This window comes from Pollachius pollachius (genome assembly GCF_949987615.1).
Source record: "Pollachius pollachius genome assembly, chromosome: 1".
Lineage (NCBI taxonomy): Eukaryota > Metazoa > Chordata > Actinopteri > Gadiformes > Gadidae > Pollachius > Pollachius pollachius.
Window position 1 is genome coordinate 2,216,199 of NC_136934.1, and position 25,000 is coordinate 2,241,198.

General features: G+C 48.2%; 1 protein-coding gene across 1 annotated transcript in view; it reads right to left on the bottom strand.

Annotated features, from left to right (window-relative positions):
- The window catches only part of LOC307087658 (zinc finger matrin-type protein 4-like), a gene marked incomplete at both ends in the record, with an annotated part of 63,828 nt that overhangs the window by 738 nt on the left and 38,090 nt on the right, over positions 1–25,000 (bottom strand). Inside the window, 2 exons of the mRNA XM_079753283.1 lie at positions 7,779–8,000; positions 21,416–21,572. Of these exons, the coding sequence (XP_079609409.1) occupies positions 7,779–8,000; positions 21,416–21,572 (379 nt within the window). The remainder of the gene's footprint in view (positions 1–7,778; positions 8,001–21,415; positions 21,573–25,000) is intronic.

Here is a 25,000-nt window from a genome sequence, read left to right on the forward strand (position 1 = left end):
CTAATCTCGGTACGCACCGTACTAAAGTAAGTACGTTCCACTGTGATCACATTCAATGTTAGTGGCAAACCAGTAAGAATCCTTAACAAAACTTTTAAACTATAAAGAAAGACGAAATCCAGGCTGGTGGTTGTCTTTTCATGTATAGTGGAGCAGAGTAAGTAGTTTTCATCTTCTTCTATAAAATAACAGTGCCTGAGTCCATATAAACAACCAGTAATGGAACCAACCAAGAAACGTTTTTTGAAAAATACCACTTGCTCGCAGAGATCTCTCACTTTGTGATCTCCTAAAGATGAATAGTGAGTCTATTCATCCAGGCCGCTACACTGATGTTTTCTCTGATTTAATAAAGGTTTAAATAAACCACCAAAAAAATTGCTTGTATTCAATCTCTGGTTCAAATTAAATCACTCCGAAGCAATCCATCTTTAGCATATCTTAAGACGATCTTCTAATGTTATTAACATATTTGCATATCAATTACCATAATTGATCCAAAACAAAAAACGTGATGGATTAGCCCACCGAGAGATAATCCCTCCCCATGCATCATACCGTAGCTTACTCCACCGTATGAACATACCCTGGGTTTGAAGTACGGCTTTGAACAAGCAGTTGAAGGTCATGTTTCTGTTAACCTCTCATGCATGATATCCATGATGCAACAGCATGGATAGAGTTATAGACAGAGGTGTATGTATATATTTATATATATATATATGAATATATGCATATCCTTCCGCATTCCCACATGTAATGTATATTCTTATAGTTTGATAAGCGTATAAAAACTCTCAAACTCTTTCTCTGCTGCGGTCGTATTGTGAGGTAGGATTTATAAAGTAAGGTCTTGTTTGTGTTTCTGAGCATGCCTGTGTGTGTGTTTGTGTGTTTGTGTGTGTGTGTGTGTGTGTATTCGGTGTGTGTGTGTGTGTGTGTGTGTGTGTGTGTGTGTGTGTGTGTGTGTGTGTGTGTGTGTGTGTGTGTGTGTGTGTGTGTGTGTGTGTGTGTGTGTGAATGCGAGGCCCAAGGCCAGTTAAGAGCTTGGAGCCAAAACACACATTATAGAGAGAGACGTAAGAGAGAATACCTTGATGACCTCTGACCTTATGACAAATGCAACAAAAGGTGTGGAGGTCCACCACATCTGTACCCTGTTCCCTGCAGACAGTGAAGTGCATTTACACACACATACACACACGCAAACACACACACACACACACACACACACACACACACACACACACACACACACATACACACACATACACACGCACACACACACATCCACACTCATAAACACACGCATTCACGCACGCACGCACACCAAACACACACACACACACACACACACAAAAACGCACCCACACCTGGTTCAGTCAGACAGGTAGGGGTGTGGTAGTCTCACCAGAGAGTTGCATTTCACACTGCAGGGGTGCTAATGGTGTGACCTTCCACTGGGGATGAAGTACTGCACTCCCTCTCTCACTCTCACATTCGCTCTCTCTATCCCTACCTCCCTCCCTCCCTCCCTCCCTCTCTCTCTCTCTCTCTCTTGCTCAGTCTTTTTCACACACATTCTCCTCTCTATCTTATACGTTCTTCCCCTCAGAAATCTTGCGTCTTTCTCTTTCACACGCATGTTCTCTCTCTCTATCCCATTGTACCATTATCTTACCATCTCTCCCTCTACCTCCTTTTTCCCTTCCCCTCTCTCCCCCTTCTCTCTCTTTTTCAGTATTTTCCTTTTCCTTCTCTCTCTTCAACTCTCTCCCTCTCCCCTCCATCTCTCCCTCTCTCCCCCTTCCTCTCCATCTTTTTATCCCCCATCTCTCTCTCCCTCTCCCCTCCACCTCTCCCTCTCTCTCTGTCTCTCTCCCATCTCTGTCTCCCCCTCCCCCTTCCTCCCCCTCTCTCAGTTCTCCCTGTGGAGCAGCTAGCCGCGCCGCGGTGGTGGCGTTGCTAGCAGCACCTAGGGTCTCCATAGGAGCTCATCAATATTTAATCCATGCGGCCTTCACATGCCACATTCCTTATGTACGACGCACATCACACATGAGAGGGGACAGTGTGTGTGTGTGTGTGTCTGTGTGTGTGTGTGTGTGTGTGTGTGTGTGTGTGTGTGTGTGTGTGTGTGTGTGTGTGTGTGTGTGTGTGTGTGTGTGTGTGTGTGTGTGTGTGTGTGTGTGTGTGTGTGTGTGTGATGTGTGTGTCCTTTAGATGCTTTGAATGGAAGTGATTTCTCAGGGATGAATTTTGGTTCGACTAGAGACTGGAGGGGTTAGGGTCAGGTTGCAGTATTCGTAAGTATTTTGTTTTAAGTCGTTTTAGTGTTAATATTAATAGTGCTATAGTATAAGTACTTACCTAGTATTTCAATAACACGTAATGCAAACAAATTACAAGTTATTCCTCAGCTGATTCGCCAAAGACGTCATGTGATTGGTGACGGCGGTCATCAATCGCGAGACATGACATTTAGAATTCATCACCTGCTGCCACTGGGAACGTTATCAATCAATCACTCATTTAAGCAGATCATTAAGTGCAGACTAATGGAAGAAGGAAGATTCTACACAAAAAAGTATAAATGTAAACATGATCATTTGTTTTTGGGAGTGATAAAAGGCAAGTACTAAAACAAAAGTAAAATAACTAAATAAAAGTTTCCAGGGATGGCAGAGGTAAAATAAAAGTAGCCCAAGTTAAAACTTTATTTATATCTTTATAACAGAACTTCCTGTGGGGGGCGCTGTGCCTCGCGGCGCCGCGGGAGCTAAGGCACCGGTTCTGCCTGCTAGCATGACGCCGCTACCGCGCCTAATTGATTAGCAGCGGAGAGAAAGCCCTCATTAGGGCCAGCCACAGAACGGGGCTAACGCTGACACTGACGCTAACAGTGACGCTAATGCTAACACGTCCCATCAGCTCCGCCCACCCGATCCTAAACGAGGAGCGACGTCGGAGGTCGACCCTCGCTGCTCGACACACGAGCTGCCGTCAGGACGTACCAGGGCCGGGGAGAAGAGGAGGAGGAGGAGATGGAGGGGGAGGAGGGGGAGGAGGAAGAGGAGGAGGAGGAGGAGGAGGGGGAGGAGGAAGAGGAGGAGGAGGAGGAGGAGGAAGAGGGGGAGGAGGAGGAAGAGGGGGAGGAGGAGGAGGAGGAGGGAGAAGATGATGAGAAGAATGAGGAGGAGGAGGAGGAGGAGGAGGAGGAGGAAGAGGAGGAGGAGGAGGAGAAGGGGGAGGAGGAAGAGGAGGAGGAGGAGGAGGAGAAGAGGAGGAGGAGGAGGAGGAGGGGGAGGAGGAAGAGGAGGAGGAGGAAGAGGAGGAGGAGGAGAAGGAGGAGGGGGAGGAGGAGGAAGAGGGGGAGGAGGAGGAGGAGGGAGAAGATGATGAGCAGAATGAGGAGGAGGAGGAGGAGGAGGAGGAGGAGGAGGAGGAGGGGGAGGAGTAGGAGGAGGAGGAGCAGGAGGAGGAAGAGGAGGAGGAGGAGGAGGAGGGGGAGGAGGAGGGGGAGGAGGAGGATGTTGGGGATGGAGATTATGTGAATGAGGAGGAAGAGGAGGAGGTTGGTGATGATGGTGAAGAGGAGGAGGAAGAGGATGGTGATGATGATGATTAAGATGATGAGGGCGGCGGACGACTTATTGGCTCGTCGGTTCGGAAGCAGAGCGGGAAATAATCCTTCGGAGGAGGGGGGATTTAAATAAATAATTGGAATACTTTTGATGAGCCACCGAGCCGTTGTACTCGTGTTCCTCCGCCTGTGTGAAGACCCCCACTGTCAGAGTAATGCTGCGTGTGTGTGTGTGTGTGTGTGTGTGTGTGTGTGTGTGTACGCTATCAGAGTAATGCTAATGTTGGTGTGACAGTGTGATTGGGTTTATGTGTGAGAGTGAGAAAGAGAGGGTGTGTATTGGTTTGACTGTTTGTTCCTGCATGTTTGTGTGTGTGTGTGTGTGTGTGTGTGTGCGTTTGTGTATGTTGTTGTCATTCCGTGAGTGCTGTTTGTATTTTGTGTGTCTGTGTGTGCATGTGCATGTTTGTGTGTGTCTGTGTATGTGTTTGATGATAGAAAAGAAAAGAGAGAGAGTGTGTGTGTGTGTGTGTGTGTGTGTGTGTGTGTGTGTGTATGTGTGATTCTATCCTCTTTCCTGTCCGTCCTAACAGGTTTCCACATAGTAACAGTAACATGTAAACGACACCCCTGACTTCCTCTAAAATACACCACCCTCTCCTACACCCATCCACCCATCACCCACCCATCACCCGCCCATCACCCGCCCGTCACCCGCCCATCACCCGCCCGTCACCCACCCATCACCCGCCCGTCACGGCTAAGCAGCCAATCCCTGCCACAGGGCCAGGGCATCGTGACCAATCACCATCGAGGAGACGTCCCCTCCCATTGGCCGCGGCTCCCGTGCGCTGAACAGCACCTCGGGGTGCTCCCGTCGCCCGCGCTGACCCTCCTCACCCGCCGTCCTCGGCCCCCTAACTCCTATTGACGCATTGTGACGGAGTCTCCATCACCAGCAACACCCCCACCCTCGGTCCGTCCCTCCACCACCCCACTGGGGAGCGGCCCTGCGCCCCTGTAGGGCTCCCGGGGCCGGGAGAGCGTCTCCGCAGCGGGTCTCCGCTGCCATCTGAGGCACCCGGCGCGGAGAGGATCGGGGGCTCTGTAAAGCGGCAGCTGATGACCGGGAATTAATTCCTTCTCCCCCGCGCTTTATTCTGGGTTCCACCGAAAGCCGTTCATCAGCGTCAGGACCGACGCGTTCACGATGGCGTACTCGGGAAAACAAGCATTTCCTTAAATGAGTAAAACCATGATGAAATTAGGACTCCTATGGCAGCAGGAAAACAATCAATCAATGCCGGTGGGAGTGCAACGCCGACATCACTCTGCCGGAGTATGAGTACGCTGGTATTCAGAGGGATGTGTATTTGACCAATCAGGGGGGATCTTGGGTAGGAGCACCGGAGTGCCGGAGCCTAAGGACGGCCCCCGGCCTAATGCATTCTGCTAACACAAGCTCCCGCCCCTGACGCAATTCCAAGACTTCCTCGCAGTGCTCCTGAGCAACATACGCTCGCACACGCACACACGCAAGCACACAAGTGTGTGTGTGTTGCTCCTGAGTAACACACACAAGCACGCACGCACACGTGTGCACACACACACTCGGACAGGGGATCACAATTTCGCATTTGCTCTTGTGTGCATGCGCGTTTGTGTGTGTGTGTGTGTTTGTGTGTGTGTGTGTGCTTGTGTGTGTGTGTGTGTGTGTGTTTGTGTGTGTGTGTGTGTGTGTGTGTGTGTGTGTGTATCTGTGTGTGCGTGAGTGTGTTGCATACCAGTCTCAGACCAGACTGTGAAATACTGAATACTGAATGATCCCCAAATGTCGCTCTCTCTAGTCTACATCTTCTGCAGCTTGGAAATGTATGGGTATCGCCATGAATGTGTTATAGAATGTTAATTGGCCAATCGATTTAACTTTGAAAACCCAGCTAATTCCTCTACCGCAGTAGAGGAATTAGCACTATACTAGTGCGTGTGCCCTATACTAGTGCTAGTCCAAAGGCGCAGTGTTGATAGCACTAGAATTATGAGTATTCAACTTGCATAGTGCTCACACCGCTGGTGTGTTGCTGATAACGCTAGTGTGTTGCTCATTTACATTTACATTTAGGGCATTGAACAGCTCTTTAATCCAAAGCGATGTACAATTAGTACATTGGTCTGAAGAACGAGAAACAACAACATACTGCTGTCGGTACAGTAAGGATGTTCATAGAACCAAGCCCTTACAATTGCTAGGCTAACCCATTCCCCGTATACAAAACAAAGACAACTAGGATAAGATGCTACACAAAGTACTATTTTTAAGTGCTTGATTAAGTGCTAATACTAGTAGCATTGTGCTAAATCAACTAGAGCAGTGCTTACCCCATGAGTACTTTCCTAACCCTACCAGTTCTGTCCTAAAACAACTATTACTCTCCTAAAACCACTAGCACTCTCCTAAAACCACTAGTACGGCCATAAGACCACTTGTACATTTACATTTACATTCATGGCATTTGGCAGAAGCTTTTATCCACAGCATCTATAATACTACTAACGACAATAAGTACATTTGTCAGAAGAAGAGAAACAATACATCATTGTCGGTACAGTAAGGAGTGCCAAGCACTAAGAATTGCCCGGTTAACATCATGCTAAGTACTTTTTTTGAGTGCACTAGTACAGTCCTGAACCATGAGTACTGTCTTAACCACATTAGCCCTGGTGGGGGCTTAATCTTGTTCCCAACCTTTCCTTTACCCCCCCTATGTCCAGGGACTTGCCCAGCTGGTCCAGTAGTGTTTTCTAACCCCACTAGTCCTGGTGGTTCTTGTCCCTACCTTTCATCTCCCCCGTGCCCGGTAGTGTTTCCTAACTCCACTAATACGGTCCTAACACTACTAGTTCTGGTGGGTCCTGGGTGGTCCTGGTCCTTACCTTTCATCTCCCCCGTGCCCGGTAGTGTTTCCTAACTCCACTAATACGGTCCTAACACTACTAGTTCTGGTGGGTCCTGGGTGGTCCTGGTCCTTACCTTTCATCTCCCCCGTGCCCGGTAGTGTTTCCTAACTCCACTAATACGGTCCTAACACTACTAGTTCTGGTGGGTCCTGGGTGGTCCTGGTCCTTACCTTTCATCTCCCCCGTGTCCGGTAGTGTTTCCTAACTCCACTAATACGGTCCTAACACTACTAGTTCTGGTGGGTCCTGGGTGGTCCTGGTCCTTACCTTTCATCTCCCCCGTGCCCGGTAGTGTTTCCTAACTCCACTAATACGGTCCTAACACTACTAGTTCTGGTGGGTCCTGGGTGGTCCTGGTCCCTACCTTTCATCTCCCCCATGTCCGGTAGTGTTTCCTAACTCCACTAATACGGTCCTAACACTACTAGTTCTGGTGGGTCCTGGGTGGTCCTGGTCCTTACCTTTCATCTCCCCCATGTCCGGTAGTGTTTCCTAACTCCACTAATACGGTCCTAACACTACTAGTTCTGGTGGGTCCTGGGTGGTCCTGGTCCTTACCTTTCATCTCCCCCGTGCCCGGTAGTGTTTCCTAACTCCACTAATACGGTCCTTACACTACTAGTTCTGGTGGGTCCTGGGTGGTCCTGGTCCTTACCTTTCATCTCCCCCGTGCCCGGTAGTGTTTCCTAACTCCACTAATACGGTCCTAACACTACTAGTTCTGGTGGGTCCTGGGTGGTCCTGGTCCCTACCTTTCATCTCCCCCGTGCCCGGTAGTGTTTCCTAACTCCACTAATACGGTCCTAACACTACTAGTTCTGGTGGGTCCTGGGTGGTCCTGGTCCCTACCTTTCATCTCCCCCGTGCCCGGTAGTGTTTCCTAACTCCACTAATACGGTCCTAACACTACTAGTTCTGGTGGGTCCTGGGTGGTCCTGGTCCCTACCTTTCATCTCCCCCGTGCCCGGTAGTGTTTCCTAACTCCACTAATACGGTCCTAACACTACTAGTTCTGGTGGGTCCTGGGTGGTCCTGGTCCCTACCTTTCATCTCCCCCGTGCCCGGTAGTGTTTCCTAACTCCACTAATACGGTCCTAACACTACTAGTTCTGGTGGGTCCTGGGTGGTCCTGGTCCCTACCTTTCATCTCCCCCGTGCCCGGTAGTGTTTCCTAACTCCACTAATACGGTCCTAACACTACTAGTTCTGGTGGGTCCTGGGTGGTCCTGGTCCCTACCTTTCATCTCCCCCATGTCCAGGGTCTTTCCAAGCTGCTCCAGCAGATCCGCCCGGGCGGCGTTCTTCTTGTGCTTCTTTCCGTCGTAGTGCTGCTGCGCCATGCCCGGGTTGTTGAACCAGGCGTTGCATAGTTGGCAGAAGCGGTCCGAGTCTCGGCGCTGGCGGGGGGAAGTCGTTGGGGTGGTCTCGGGCGAGGACTTCACGGGACTGGGCGGGACCTCTGGAGAGAGCAGAGACAGAGCGTGAGACCCCAGGAAGCTCTGACAGTATGACACGGGAAGACCATACAAGGAGTGTTCTGAAGGGAGGAGCGTGGATGGCATTCAGACCGAAAAGGCAGAGATGCCAAAAGGTAAAATCAGGAGCGAGAATTTGCAAAGGTCAAAGCTCAGTTCAAACTGAGAAAGTGAGAAGGAAACCAGGAAAGAGCAAGAGAGAGAAAAAGGGCGGGGAGACACAGATGGAGCGCAATCAACCGAAGGACAAAGACAGCGGCAGAGATCAAAGACGGAAACAGAGAGTGACAGGGAGGGACACCCGATCTGAAGACCCGATCTCGAAGAAAGAGAGCAGTAGGAAGTGATGGACAGAGAGACAGAGTGGCGAGGGGGAGGGGAGAGACTGAGATAACGACGGAGAGAGACAAGCGGAGTGGAGGGGGTCTGATGAGCGTTCGGGCGTTGTGGCCCCAGAGACCGAGGCCCCAGCCAGCGTGTCGCTGTGAATAACAAGCTGTTATCTCCGTTTAACGCCTGCAGAAGAACGACTAAACTCCACTTGGCAAACGGAATAAAGGGCCTGCTCCGCTAGCGGTTCCCACTAGTGCCTTCACGCATGGCTGCGGCCATTAACCCCGAATAAACATCCCACCGCCATTGCAGCCCCTCCCCTCCCCGTTGCCCCCCCACATCCACACAAAAACACACTCTCGAATTAATCCGTTTTAACAGCTGAGCGCCCAGCCCACCCCAAGTCAACATTTACGGATGTCTCCGTTACGAGCCGTTGAACCGATGGCGTCACCCCCACAGAGGAGCGGGGCGCGGGGCGCTGGCCGGTCCACGTGCCTGACTCAACCATTTGGGGACGGAGGAAGGAACGGACTGTAACTGCACTTGGCTGTCAAATTAGCTGCAGCCGAGTGTGCTAGCGTTGCATTTGTTCTCCTCCCGGGTTGTTCTAGTTCTCTGACGGCGGGGGATGACCGAAGCCCTTTCCAGCCCGCTGTTCTGCTCTCTGGGCATTATGCCGGCCACATAACGACTCCATACCATCATGCTGTAACAAGAGTTGAACGTTGATTATCGGCTGGTTGAGTACTAGCTGTGTTCTAGTTGAATTCTGCCATCATGCAGAATACGATGTATTCTGATATGTAACACGAGTTGAACGCTAGTTATCGGCTGGGCCAATCCTAGTTGTGTTCTAGTTGAATGCTACCGTCATGCTGTTGTGCTAGTTGAACACTTGTATATATGCTGGTTGAATGCTCTGTATTCTAGTTGAATGCTACATCGTGCTATTATACTAGTTGAACGTTAGTTATCGGCTGGTTGAATCCTATTTGTGTTCTAGTATAATTCTGTCATCGTGCTATTATTCTAGTTGAACGCTAGTAAAAGGCTGGTTGAATCCTAGTTGTGTTCTTGTATAATTCTGTCATCGTGCTATTATTCTAGTTGAACACATAAGCTGGTTGAATACTAGCTGTGTTTTAGTTTAATGCTACCAGCATGTAATTTGTATGCTAGTTGAATCCTTGTAGAATGCCGTCATCATACTAGTTGCATGCTAGATGTATACTTCCATCATGCTACATATACGCTAGCTAAGTGCCGCTGTCACGCTATTTAAATTGCTAGTTGTCTGCTAGTTGAATCATACCATCATCCTAGTTGAGGTTTTATACCAACCAGACTGCTACAAGGGGTAACTCTAGCCGTGAATCTTCCAGCACCATATGATAATTGATGGATTGATGGATTCCTCGTCTGTTCCTCAAGGGTCTGTTCTGCGTCACTGGAGAGGCTGAGGGCCAGGCTGTGTAATTACCATGTCAAGGGAAATAACACTCAGCCCGACAGACAGCACATAATTCAGACAGGCACAATAATCAAACAATAACAACGCTGTTTTTCTAAATGTTAAGTATCGAGTGAGTCATTCCGATCGGTGTACCGTCAGCGGTCTGAGTCCACCGGACCCCATGCTGCCGGCCACAGCGCGTCGTCCCCCTCACCACGTCAGCTTCAGTTGGTTCTCAGGACCATGACGATAAATAATTCAAAAAAGACATTTCCTCCATGAAGGTTAATTAAAGCCATGGCATTTACAGTGGCCGACCGAAGCGCGCGCACAGCTCAACCACAGAAAGATTTGGGAATTCTGAGTGGATTTTAAGTTCAACCTTCATTTGGGATCGAGGTAATTGAACATTGCTTGGTGAAATGATTGCGGGGTGCTAATGGTGACACAGGCGGGGAAGAGGTTTGTCTCCTTGTCTTCTCCTGGCTTCTGCTTCTGTATCCAGTGTTCGGTGCACACAACTTATGTTGTGTCATAAATATACGTGTCATAAATACACGGCCTGTTGAGCCCTTTCAAGGCTGTACCTAAGGGCTATACAAATAAAATTGAATTGAATTGAACGTGTTTTTATCCTAGCTGTCTTTGTTTTATACGGGGGATGGGTTAATTTTTTAGCAATTTTTAAGATACACTATACCCTTGGAGGGAAATTTGACTTGGACTCCAATGCTGTCACATTTGTTATTGCTCGGCACTCGGTTCTATGAACGGCCTTACTGTACTGCAAACTAGCGGAAGACGTGAAGGGAAGACGGCAAATAGTGAAGAAGATAGAGACAAAAAGATGAATCACTATGCAGTGCTGGGCTTTTCTCTTCTGTCTTTTTTTACCAAAGCCCAGATCGCAGCTAACGAGCCGGCTCATCGTTCATAGCAATCTCCATCACCACGGCCCGCGCCTCCACCCACCAGCACCACCACCGCCCCCTGCCTGGCCACCTCACAGATTTAGGCTGCTGGGTAACCAGCGAAGGCGCCTACAGCTAACCCGTCTGCTCCCATTTGGAGGATCATTAGAATGGCTTCTCCACACCCCTCGGTGGCACTTCACCACCACCCCCACCACCACCATCACCACCACCACCCCTATCACCCATCACCACAAGTAACACTTTCATCTCTACATCACCACCATCATCCCCACCTCCATCACAACCTCCGTCACCACCACCTCTATCACCGCCACTTTCATCCCCTCCATCACCATTGTCACCACCATCACAACCACTTTCATCACCTATACCACCCCAATCACCACCACCACCACCAATGCAACCTCCACCCCTGCTAAGCAGACTCCCACAATCCTCCTCCCCCAACCCCCTGCTGTTCCTACTTAGCGGCTGAAACAACTTCAATAAGAATGTAATTACTTTGTAAGAAGGATATTCATGCGCTGGGAACCTTTGAGGCCGGAGTAAAAGGTCAACAAGTCCCTGAGGGCAGCAGAGTGGAAACCTCGGTTCTGAGGAGGTAGGAAACAGTGGGGGTGTGGTGGGCTGGGCGAAGCAGTTAGGACGAGAGGATGAAATCACAAAAAACGGACGGAGCTATGAGGACTCTAAGGCCGTCTGCAATATGTTTTGGACATCGTTCAGCAGAGGCTTTTAATCAAAAGCAAAAATGAATTAACACACATGCCATCAAGTAGCAGGTGGGGTATTCTCACGAATCAGACTTTGGATTAATAGCTTGAATCCGATGGAGATCGGATCAGAAGTTCTGCTAGAACATAGTAGGAGGTCTGGATCTTAGATTAGGGTAAGGACTTCTCAGGACATCGCGTGTGTGGGACATTGGGCATCGAACCTAGAACCTGTGGGTTAGGGTTAGAGTCAAACACTGTAGCTCTCTAGGCTACCTTGCCAACAACGAGTTTAATAATGTGATTGATTTTGGGCTATGAATTCCTTTGACATTTCTGTCAGCGGGGATGATGTGAGGAGAGTACTGATGGATTAATCACGATGACCTCACAGCAGGCGTCGCCGTGGTGAACGGCCGCTGAGCCAACGAGTCAACACAGCTTTTACTGAGCACAGAGCGGTCTATTCTTCAGAGGCTTTGGCAGACGGACCGAATTTAGATGAATTACAACGATAGATTTGTTGAAAGCATTATGATCCTGTTGTTGCATTCAATTATAGGAAGATGTTGTTCCTGCAGGTGGTTTAGCAGGACTCACGAGAAGAATCAATTATTGTACAAAGGTATCTCAGTAATAGTGGTGGTGGTGCTACTGAATGAGACAGAATCAGATTTTCCCAGAAGCTTCATTGGTTGCTAGACATATAATATAATGGGGTATGTCATTGCAGTATACTATCTTATTATCAAAGCTAGTTGTGTTAACATCAAGTGATATTGGATTATGAAGGCAGAAAGTGGTACATGCATATTGAGATGTAGCGTTTCAAATAAATAGGAAAGTCTCGCTTTGGAGACTTTAAAGAGGGCATGAACCAGCCGTATCTCAGCCAGTGTGTTGCCTTCAGCTAGAGCGTGTTTGTTTGTCTTGCTTCCTCTTTGAAAGCAATGAGACAAAGCACTGCCTTAATTTGCACGTCTAGTTGTTGACACTATAAAGTTTACAACAACCCAGTTCAATTCATCAGACATTCTGGGAGCTTTCTTCCAGCTCGTTAAAATGCATTCTTTTCACAATCAAAGTATTAGTTTCTCTTATTTCAAAGCCTGCTTCTCCTCAATAAGAGATGATTATCGGCATTAGAGCATTTGGATAAAGACAGGGCTACTTAAAAAAAAAACACAATAACAAATAAATAATCAGCCATGGCGATACGCTTCTGTCCTCGGCGCTCACGCTGTGTTCCGTTTCCCAGCATGCTGCTGGTACTTCATTGTCACGGCGACCAGCTGTGATGCGGGTTGGCATCATAAAGACAGAGCCGTCGCTGCGTGGTGTGAACTTACCCGTTGTCGACCGTGTTTTAAATCTCGCTGTAATGATTCACTGTAGTGAGTGGGCCGATTAAAGGAGCCTGTCTGTGTGTGTTCACTTATCTCTTCTGGGATTCTCCCCCTTTGTTACCCCCTTCCCTCTCCTCTCTCCATCTCCCTCTCTCTCTACAGCACCGCCCTCCATCTCTCGCCTCTCTCTCTCCATCTCTCCATCTCTCTCCCTATCTCTCCATCTATCTCCATCACTCCTACCTCTCTCTCGCTCTCTCTCTTTCTCTCCATCTCTCTCCATCCCTCTCCTCTCTCTCCTCTTTCTCCTCTCTCTCCTCCTCTCTCCTCTCTGTCCATCTCTCCTCTCTCTCTCCTCTCTCATCTTTCTCCTCTCTCCTCTCTCTCCTCTCTCTCCTCTCTCTATCTCTCTCCTCTCTCTATCTCTATCCTCTCTCTCCTTCTCTCCTCTCTCCATCTCTCTCCTCTCTCTATCTCTCTCCTCTCTCTCCATCTCTCTCCTCTCTCTAACTCTCTCCTCTCTCCATCTCTCTCCATATCTCTCTATTTATCTCCATCACTCCAACCTCTCTCTCGCTCTCTCTCTTTCTCTCCATCTCTCTCCATCCCTCTCCTCTCTTCTCTCTTTCTCTCTCCTCTCTCTCCTCTCTCTATCTCTCTCCTCTCCCTCCATCTCTCCCCTCTCTCTCTACCTCTCTCCTCTCTCTCTATCTCTCTCCTCTCCCTCCATCTCTCTCCCTCTCTCCTCTCTCTATCTCTCTCCTCTCTCTATCTCTCTCCTCTCTCTCCATCTCTCTCCTCTCTCTAACTCTCTCCTCTCTCCTCTCTCTCCATCTCTCTCCTCTATCCTCTGCCTCCATCTCTCTCCTCTGTCTCCTCTCGCTTCTCTCTCTCCATCTATCTCCTCTGTCTCTCTCTCTCTCCATCTCTCTCCTCTCTCTCCAACTCTCTCGTCCCTCTCCCTCCATCTCTCCACCACACTTTGTTCAACCAAAGATAACACAAAACCGCTCTCTCATATATATCACTTCCTGTCTCCGAGGACCAAACAAACAAGGAGAAGGAATCCATCTGTATGAGGAGAGGTATTATGGTCCGTGAGACAGCCTTCCCAGGGAGCCTCACCTGTCCACCCCCTCCCAGACTGGGTGTGTTTGTCCTTGGACAGCACCACAGACAGATATGGACTACCGGAGCAGAAAGAGACAACCATTAGTTTTGCAGCCCATTGGTCCGATTTACACAACCACACACAAAACCACACACACACACACACACACACTAACACACACACACACTGACATACACACACACACACTAGCATACACGTACACACACAATGACAAACACCTATGCACACACCGGCTCACACAGACACAAACACACACACACACACACACACACACACACACACACACACACACACACACACACACACACACACACACACACACACACACACACACGTACACACGGGGGCTCACACACACACACTGAAATACACACACACACAAACACACACACTGACACAGTGTGCACACAGGCTCACACACAAAAACACACGGACAGACATGCACACACATATGTACACACCGGCTCGCACACACACACTTAAACACACATAAACGCACACACACACTTAAACACACATAAACGCACACACACACACACACACACACACACACACACACACACACACACACTCACCACACACACACACACATACACCAAACCCACGCGCTAACATCCCCGGGCGCTCTGAGGTCCTATATATACACGCAGCAGACAGCGATCTGCTTTGTGTGGAACATACAGCGGCCGGCGGCCGGCGCCCGGCCAACATCAGCAGCAGGAGGATGAAAGGCCACAGCTCCTTAAGCCCGGATCAGCCCGTGCTGCTGCCTCAGCGTATAACGAGGTGTCCACCCCCGCGTCTCAGGGACCTCTGCGCTGGCAGAGAGGAACCCGGTTCGATCCCCAGTGTCCATGGCAAAAACATTTGTTTTCCTTGTTGTACAAAAGCCATGTCGACTGTCACGGTGTCGGGCTAGCTCAGGAGGTGGGGAAAGTTGACTTGTAGCCAGAAGGTTGCTAGTTCAATCCCCGGCTTCCCCTAGAATGTCGAGGTGTCCCTGAGCAAGTAACCTCACACTCAATGCTCCCGGCGAGCTGGCTGTGTGAATGAATGTCGCTTTGGATAAAAGTGTCAACCAAATCCCCTTAAGTGTGAAAAAATGTGTATGTAAATGCCACAAAGTAAGACCAACAACACTCCTCAACGGCAACGCAGCCGACCTGACAACGTTTCAGTTCCTCGGTTTGACTCCAGAGTGTCAGCTCCGCTAATGAAGACCACAGCCGTCTGCCTCACTAGACGCTCACTACAATGGAAACACTCACAGCACACGGTAAAGATGTTCTGTAAAGCCACACCTGCGTTTGGAGCTTAGACAGCTGGCCGGCGGCCAACTGGAGCCCGCCGGTCGATGCTTTACAGACGGGATTGGCTGCTGAACGACTCAAGGAAGGGTGATGTCGTCGGGATTATGTGGAACAGAACGGCACGTTGATCTTTAAATACAAAAGGTGATGGGCTTTATCGGCCCGAGGGAGCGATAGGTAGGCAGAGTAGGTTGTAGCAGAGAGGAAAGAACATGTAACATGTCTAGCCTAGTGTTGAGTGAGCTAGCCAGCCCGTACATCTCATAATATTACAATCAGAGAGCTGAATTATGAATTGAGGAGGCTCAGTATATATAACATGTACACCCCTAAAGAAAGAGCTAGGTCTACTGTATATGTGAATACAGGCCGACCTCCGAGAAATGTCTCAAAGGCACGCCAGGAGCGACCCAGTTTTACAGAGTAGTAACTCATCTTTATCTCCCTGTTTATCTATTCATGACACGCAGATGTCCTGACGAAATGTGGAAACATGGAATGAAACCTGTATACCTGTGTTGAGGCTTTCCTGAGGAAGTTGTACCATAATGTTTCACCCCCAGGTCACCTGGGGGTTCAACCCCACACTGAGTGAGACAGACTGCAGTCTGCCGGTAGCTGGGTGATGTGGATAGAGCTACGAAGCTGCGCGGGTAGTACTTAGTGGATGTGGCTGTACTTGTGCTGCCTTCTCAATCTCTCTGGGCAGTTTTATTAAGCAATACACTAGATACAATGTATTACAATACCGACACACACACACACACACACACACATACATACACATCCAAACATGCACATTTTTCCACTTGTGTTGTATGAGATTTACTTTTGAGTGGAGGACAAAAGATGGCATTTAGCGCTGTGTGAGAGATGAGAAGAGAAGTGTGAGTGCGTCTGTGTGTGTGTGTGTGTGTGTGTGTGTGTGTGTGTGTGTGTCTAAGTCCGTGTGTATTCTGTATTCAGCAGTGATTTATGTTGCATGTTAAATATGTAAAGCCTTACCCGCGCTCCCTATAGAAATGAAGAGAGGGAGGAAGGGAGGGAGCATGAGTGAGAGAGCAAGAGGGAGAAGAGGGAGATAGAGAGAAAGACAGAGAGAGATGATATGGAGAGGGAGAGAGAGAGGGAGAGGGAGAGGGAGAGAGAGAGAGGGAGAGGGAGAGGGAGAGAGGGAGAGGGAGAGGGAGAGGGAGAGAGGGAGAGGGAAAGAATAACATTTTTAGAGAATAAGATGGAGGGGATGAGAAAGGAAAAAAGAGAGAGTGGAAGAGAGAGAGGATGACGATGGCGATGGCGATGACGATGATATGATGGACGCAGATTGAGGATGAGAGTGAGAGAGCTCGAAGAGTCCGAATGGAAAGGGAGAGTCAGGTAGAGTGTAATGAAGAGAGAATGAGAGAGAATAATTAATAGAATGAAAAAGTGGATGAGTGTTGATGAGAGATAGAAACATAGAGAGAGATCGACAGAGGGGAATAGGGAGAGAGAGAGAGAGAGAGAGAGAGAGAGAGAGAGAGGATGAGAGATCGAGAAAGAGAATGAAGAGAGAGAGAGAGAGAGAGAGAGAGAGAGAGAGAGAGAGAGAGAGAGAGAGAGAGAGAGAGAGAGAGGGAAATAGAGAGCGATAGAGACAAAGGGAGAGAGGATGAGAGATCGAGAGAAGGGAATAGAGAGAGAGAGAGAGAGAGAGAGAGAGAGAGAGAGAGAGAGGAGAGAGAGAGGATGAGAGATTGAGAAAGAGAAAGAAAGAGAGAGAGAGAGAGAGAGAGAGAGAGAGAGAGAGAGAGAGAGAGATAGAGAGAGAGAGAGACAGAGGGAGAGAGAGAGAGGGAAATAGAGAGCGATAAAGACAAAGGGAGAGAGGATGAGAGATCGAGAGAAGGGAATAGAGAGAGAGAGAGAGAGAGACAGAGAGAGAGAGAGAGAGAGAGAGAGAGAGAGAGAGAGAGAGAGAGAGAGAGAGAGAGTAAGGTAGAGTGAGGTGAACAAGAGGGCCAACAGAAATCCATACCCCCGGCCCCCCCCCTTGCCCCACATTCTAGAAAAGTTCATGTTCTATGTGTTCTATTTCTATCTGCAGTGCCCCCATCCCATCACATGATAGGACTGATGGCGCTGGGCTCCCCTTAGCCTAAAGACTCAAGACGCACTCATTCTGGTTTAACATGTGTGTTTGTGTGTGTGTGTGTGTGTGTGTGTGTGTGTGTGTGTGTGTGTGTGTGTGTGTGTGTGTGTGTGTGTGTGTGTGTGTGTGTGTGTGTGTCTGTGTGTGTGTGTGTGTGTGTGTGTCTGTGTGTGTTGGTCTGTGTGTGTGTGTGTGTGTGTGTGTGTGTGTGTGTGTGTGTGTGTGTGTGTGTGTGCGTATTTGTTGGTCTGTGTTTGTGTCTGTTGGTCTGTGTGTGTGTGTGTGTCCATGTGAGCACATATTATGCATTTGCCTGTTTTATATGCATGTCCATTAAGCATTGTGTTTGTGTGTGTGTGTGTGTGTGTGTGTTACGGTATAAATCCATTTGTAATGCATATGTTAATGTGTTATGCATGTGTTTAGGTGTGGGTGTTTGTGTGTGTCATGCGTCTGTGTGTGTCTGTGTGTGTGTGTGTGTGTGTGTGTGTGTGTGTGTGTGTGTGTGTGTGTGTGTGTGTGTGTGTGTGTGTGTGTGTGTGTGCGTGCGTGCGTGCGTGCGTGTGTGTGTGTGTGTGTGTGTGTGTGTGTGTCCCGGGTCATCCTCCCATGGTGACAACATGGAGTTCTGGGGCCATCCTGCTCCACTGTCCTCGCTATCGCAGCTAATTAACGACGCGACCTTGATTCACAACAAGGTTGCAGATTGAATCAACTTCAATCCAACTCTCGTCCGCTCGCACTCACAGGCTGTGTGTTCGTGCACACTCTCCTCCCACCTCCTCCTCCACCTCCTCCTCCACCTCCTCCCTCTGCACCGCTCAAAATGCAGCAGCAGATGAAGTTCAAGCTCAGTTTATTCAAACGGCACACTTTAATACACCAGTAGGTTGACCAAGGTGCTGAAAAACAACATTATAAGACCACAGGGCGCACAATCAGAGCTGGGGACTGAAGGAAAGCAAACACAGCGATAGAAAAGCGTTCAAAACACACCAGAAGGAAGCTCATATCGAATGGAACTACCGGCTACAGAGAGTGGACGGGTTTTCAAGGCAAGTTTTGCATGAAGAGTTGTTTTTCAGAACCGGGTCGGGAACTGGGTTCTGAGCCACTGGGTCACATGACAGCTCAGGTTAGAGCTGTATCCGTCACTCACCCGTGGTAGAGAGGGGTAACGGGGCTGAGCTTTGTCCGGGGGTGGTAGTACGAACACAGCACACTGTTAGCAAGCAGGAGGGGAGAGAAGAGGAAAAGGTGTCTGTGATTGGTTGAGCTGCTGGCGCAGTGAACTGGCATGACTGGCTGTTGGTGTCTTGGGGATTGAGCGATCGTGTTCAATAATCTCACTACCAACAACACTACCTGAGTTTCAGCTCCAATACAAAATGCACGCTTTATATGGTCCAAACAAGCAGAAAAACATCTTTATCTGGTTTGATTTATGTTCAATGTTGTTTTTTCAAAGATTTAAAGTTTTAGTATTTTACTTCACTTAACCTAATTTAAGGTAATGTGGTAGTAAGTATCGCACACATTATTCATTGAATATATTTTATGAGCCGGAAAACAGCATAACAACAAACAAATATAGATACATTAAAAAGTTAAGGATAACATTTTATTGGGACGTTCACAGCCTTAGTAATAACACAAAGTCATTTTGAAATACTTTGTTCTCCCTCAGCTTTGTAAAACAAGGAATTATCTTGCACAAAAAATGGACTTAAGAAAAGTTTGGTTGTCTTTTTATGTGCCTTTGTGCCTGAGTATACTAGTGGAGAACTATAGAAAAAACATTTCACTGACAGCCAGGCGGCGTCCACAGTAAGAGACATTAATTAGGACTAACCTCCTCTGCCAAATTCCCCAATCAACCCTCAAACCCCCAATTACACTAAGCTAAGACGAGGATACCTGCCAGGTAATACTACGGTGCTTTGAGGCGCAGAGACTAACAGTCTGCAGAGGCTACCCAACAAGCTGTCTAAGAGAATAAACTCAACTTCAGGTTTTTGTGTTTTCTTCCGCCAGACACTTGTGTACTCAGGTGTTTGGGAAGCCAGGAGATACCTTCCTGTATCCACCCCCCCGGGGTCACAAACTCTCATCTTCTGCCAGTTTGCAGGTAGACTGGCCCCGGATGCTAGCAGCCAACCGCGGCTCGCAGAACAACACAATAGGTAAGTAAACCTTGAGGAATAACCCACGGCGACGGAGGTTAATTACTAATGCCTTTACCTGCAGATGTCTTTCTGCATGTGAGCAGCACAACGTGAGCGCTGGATTCTGGTTGGCTGGCCCGTGATTGTGGTTAATTGGTTGCTTTAGGTTAATTAAGGTTCTGGAGTTTGACCATTGGCGAGGAATAGAAACCAAAAACGACAAAGGAGACATTTCTATACCTTATGGTTATATGTTGAGTTTAAATGTCTGTTTATTATGCCCTAATTATGCACACTGACAAACGTAATGAACATTATGACAAGGACGAGAAACACACCGCGCACCAATTATTAAATGGTATTTGAACAAAGCAAAGACACAAAGTACCCGTTACGGTGTGAATACTAAATCTTGTTTGATTCTCTGGACAGGGACATTGTGTATGCTCCTCGTTTCAGTGTTAGTGTTTGCATTTGCATGCGACTAGCAGACATGTGACTGGCAGATTAATTGGAAACAGGAAACAGCCTCACGGGATGGACTATGAATATTGGCAGTCGAAACGCATAAATTGTCCTATCAATATTTTTCAGACTCTTTGGGAGCCTCATGCATAATGAAGAGAGTCTTGTTTAGGAGATGAGGTTAAAGGGACGTGGGGAGGTATGAGTGGTATACAACTCAACACATTCAATATGAAGTTGTATAGGTTAGAATAGGTTGTGTTTACGTACTTGTCAATCACTCATACGCTGCTGCTTCCCGCTGCTTATGTCTGGCCGTAGTAATATGATCATTTATGTCAGTGTTTACACCGTGTACGACCGAAGATGTACTCTTTGTCATGCAGAAGACATTGTTTGCGTTGCCGGCTTCACCACAAAGAACAGAGCTAGCCTGAGTAGAGAATCTCCCTTCGGCATGGCGCTAGCGCTCTGAGAGATCCTGTCAGACCAAGCCACAGGCTAGCTGCTGCTAGCAGGTGCTAAAAACAGTATACAGTATGTACTGTAGCTCGGGGTGCTGTCATAACGTATCATATACTGTAGCTCCGGCTAGCCGCAGGCCGGTGCTGCTACATCTAGCAGGTGCTGCTGCATAGCATAGCCTGCAGTACTGTAGCTCCAGTTAGCAGGGGCAGCAATAGCGAATGGTATGAATGGTAGCTCCAGGTGCTGTCCTAGTATATGCTTTATACTGCGGCACCAGCTAGCCTTTAGCTAGCTGCTACATGGTATAGTATATATAGAGGGGTGACCTTGAATCTTCAACCACTCAAATCTTTGATAGAAAGACTTTGAGTCGTCGTCGTCTTTAGTAGTCGAATCGACGTTTCGGTTGAATTGTGCGAGTGTAACAGCGGAATATTCCATTGGGAGGAGGGGGAAACTAAATGGGATATACAAAAACATTGGGAGGATGGGGGAGCTAAATGAGATATACCATAACATTGCTCAGCTTCTAGAAGGAAATTTATGCAATGTTTTTTTTGCGGGGGTGGGGTTGGGGGATTGACTCAGTCTTCTGTGTGCAATTTGCCGTGTTGTGTTTTTCTCTTTACTGTTTTGTTTCTTTGATAACCCCATTGTGTAATGGCAGTGGCACGATCCAATCATCTTCCTTTAGAAGTACTCACACTCCAGGCCATCAGTCGGAAAGGTTACACAATGTCGGGGGAAAACTTCTAGTTTGGCAACATTTCGGAAACCATTAAGGAATTTGCAATTCAAACCGTGTCCACAGCAGCTGTCGTACCACACCCCTCGCTGGTGAAATGACTGTCAGTGTGTTCCCTGAATTGCATTTTCGTTGTTCTGCTGAATCGAACAGTATTCTCCATGACGGAGCGCTTGGTTCGCGTGCCTTTAGTGGGTTACCTTTGGCTGTGGTGGGTGGCTGCTCCCCCAGTAGCAGCTTTAACCTCTTGGCGTGGATCTTCCCCTGGTAGTGGGACTGGGCTACGACCGGCGATGTGAAGGACATGTTGCACAGGGTGCAGCACTTGTTCTTGTCCACTCCGCCCTCCTCACTTCCCTGCAGAGAGAGAGAGAGAGAGAGAGATCGTACGTCGGGCATACAGGAATAGATTCATATGGTAATTTATTCATACAATCGTACGTTGATATATCCATACATTCATCAAGTCATACACTGATACATTCATACATTCAATCATCAGTAAGTTACAGCCATGCGTGCATACATACACGCACATACAGATACGATTTTACTTCTTGATCTCATGAAGATCAATGGTCAGTATATATCCATGCAGTCATTGATCCCTAGCCACACATTCATACATCAAGTAAAATATATATTTATATATATAGGTTCATAAATCCATACATTCCTTCCTCCATACTGCAAAAAGTATAAGCAGTCTTAAACCAATGAATCCAAAAATAAGCAAAAAAGTCTCAGGGAGTTCCAACCACACGTTATTGGTGTTTATTGCAAGATGTTTTCCCTATCTCATTTTGATTCCATTGCATTTCCCACTCCCTCTGACTTTCACAGCGTTATCATAGGTTTGAAACCTGGCTCAAACTCAAGCAATCGTTCCATATTATCGTCTATCTATCTTATCAACTCTAGGTGGAACATCTTGAGGTGAATGCAACGATAGCGTCTTCCATGATTACCAAGTACCAAGTACTTTTTATAACATCGGAAAACCTCATGAAAGACGTCGGAATCACCACACCAGCCATTCGATAACCTTGAATATGAAAGGGAACTGTGGGGCTCAGCGCTGCTCTGAGCCACAGAACCACAACCACGGCTTCAGCCTCGTAACACCCCACTCTGTTGTCACTCTCATAGCGGCTGTGATGCCGTCACATTATACACGGGTAAAATGCCTGCTGCCGCGAGTTAACAGAAACAAGCACCACTTTCCCTCCCCGGTACGTTCATTAACATAATGATGTGTTCTGTGGCACCGCCACGCTGCGTATGAAGCCCTCGCAGAGCCCGCCGTGAAGTGCAGGCAGAGCCGTCCTCCCTGGGTTCGACGGGGAGGGAGGCACTTCAGCGACAGCGCTAATGTCTGCTCCTCGCCATGGAGAGAGGGAAGAGGAGGTGGGTGGGAGAGGGGTGCACTTAAACCATGAATGTACATTCGCCCGTTCGTGAACGAACGAGGTGATGTAATCGGGAGCTGGCGCGGGGTTCACAGAGAGGTTTTGCATGTGTCGTGTTCCTCTGATGGTTTGAAGCGCTGGAAGCTGAGGGTCAAGCACTTTACTTCCACGGTTACGCTACGAACGAGGAGAGCGCAATTCATACCCATTATTACACTGGAACCTTTTCAGGGTAGTTTAGCCTCGACACAATGAAATGCGGTTCTGACTGTGCTCACACGGTTATGCTGGTGTGTGGGAAAGTGACGGCGTAGGATAGCTTATATTCCACTGTAGGACCACCTCCATAACATCAAATCCCCCGAGGACGAGAGTGTATGAGGGGAGAGGGCAGGTTAGACCAGCGGCAAGGAGGTTTGACTCTGCACCAAACGGCTCTAGGCATGAGCTCCAGTGTGGACCACAGTCCACGGTCACGTGTCAAAACAACCGGAAGCAACTCTGTGTTGATGCTAGGAAGAGCCGACAGGGGCGGGAAGCAGTAGGACACCGGACAGTGGGACAAACCAGGGATGTAGCTAGGGAGGTGGAAGTCCATCTCAGAGAAGTGTGTTACTCATGCTGTGAACTCCCATGTTTCTGTTGAGGAGCATTACATCAGGGCAGTGGTCCCCAACACGGGGGTCGGGAGCCCAATTGGGGTCGCCTTATTTGCATATGGGGCTGCAGGGAAGAATAAGATGAAATGTTCAGGATCTATTTGATCAAACAAGGTCTGTCTGCAAGTAACCTGCTAGACGACTGACTCCATTCTGATCGCAACGCAACAAAAGGCAACTATTTTTAGCAGGTTTACCGCGAAACCTGCCCTCATTCTCGTGGATAAAGGGTTGAAGAAAGTATTTTACCTCAAGAGTAAAACGAGGGGAAACAATCAGGTGTCTGGAATTCTGCAACACTAGAAAAAAACATACATGTACATAAACACACAGACACACATGCACTCACACACACAAACACACGCACACACACACACACACACACACACACAAACACACAAGGACTCAACACAAATACATGTACATACACACACAAGCAATCACACACACACACATGCACACACGGACACATGCACAAACGGACACACATACACACACACGTACACACACACACAGACACACAAACACACACACACACACCATTTCCTTGAGCCACCATCTTATGTTATTCATAGGACTTCGGGTCTTTCTATGGGATTATAATGAGCAGCTATATATTCAGCAGAGCTCCCCGATACACGGGAGCGAGAGGTGTCACACAGGAACGTGACCAATGCTTCACTGTACGCATAATTAACGCTCCGCATCAGAGCTGATAATTGCTGGGGAATGAAATGAATGACGAGGACAACAGAGCATGTGTCACTTTGACGAGCCACGTCGCATTACGCAGCGCTGTTGGGGTTTCTCCCCACACTGCATGCTGGGACGTATCCATAAATCTTGATTTATGTCCCAGCGGCGTGGGTGTGTGGGTGATCAATCTCAATGAGACACACTCGGTTAAGGCCCAGGATGTGATTGTGAAGGCCTCAGCAACACAGCTTCGAGTGTCGTCTGAAACTATTCATGTTTTATAGAACAACATGAGTCATCTGAAACTGCCAGAACCAATCACAGCCCTGGTTGAGGCAGGGAGGCGGGGTTTTAGAATACCACATCCAATCAGCTCTGTTTAGTTATTCTGGGACATTTTAACACTGCAAAATAATCTTGTTTCTCGAATGGCTGACAAAGACTGCTGGGTTGTGGTTGCTGCTCCCTACCTTTCTTCTCTGTAGAGAGAGAGAGAGAGAGAGAGAGAGAGAGAGAGAGAGAGAGAGAGAGAGAGAGAGAGAGAGAGAGAGAGAGAGAGAAAGAGAGAGAGAAAAAGAGAGAGAGAGAAAGAGAGAGGGGGGGAGAGAGAGAGAGAGAGGAAGAGGGGGGAGAGAGAGAGAGAAAGAGAAAGCATTAGGGAGAGAGAGAGAGAGAGAGAGAGAGAGAGAGAGAGAGAGAGAGAGAGAGAGGGAGAGAGAGAGAGGCAATGCAGATAAAGAGACCTACAGAATGAGGGAGTGAGTGAGAGAGAGAGAATGGGAGGAAAGCAGTAGAGGGGCATATGTTACGATGTGAGAATGTGCACACACACACACACACACACACACACACACACACACACACACACACACACACACACACAGAGTTGCTGGCTTCTCGGTCATGTGGGACACCATAAAATAGAATCATCTTTTCATACGCAGGCAGGCAATTCTGTGTGCAGTCTTCCCCGTGTTACGCATTGCCGTGTGGATTAAGCCATGAGGCGTGTGTGTGTTTG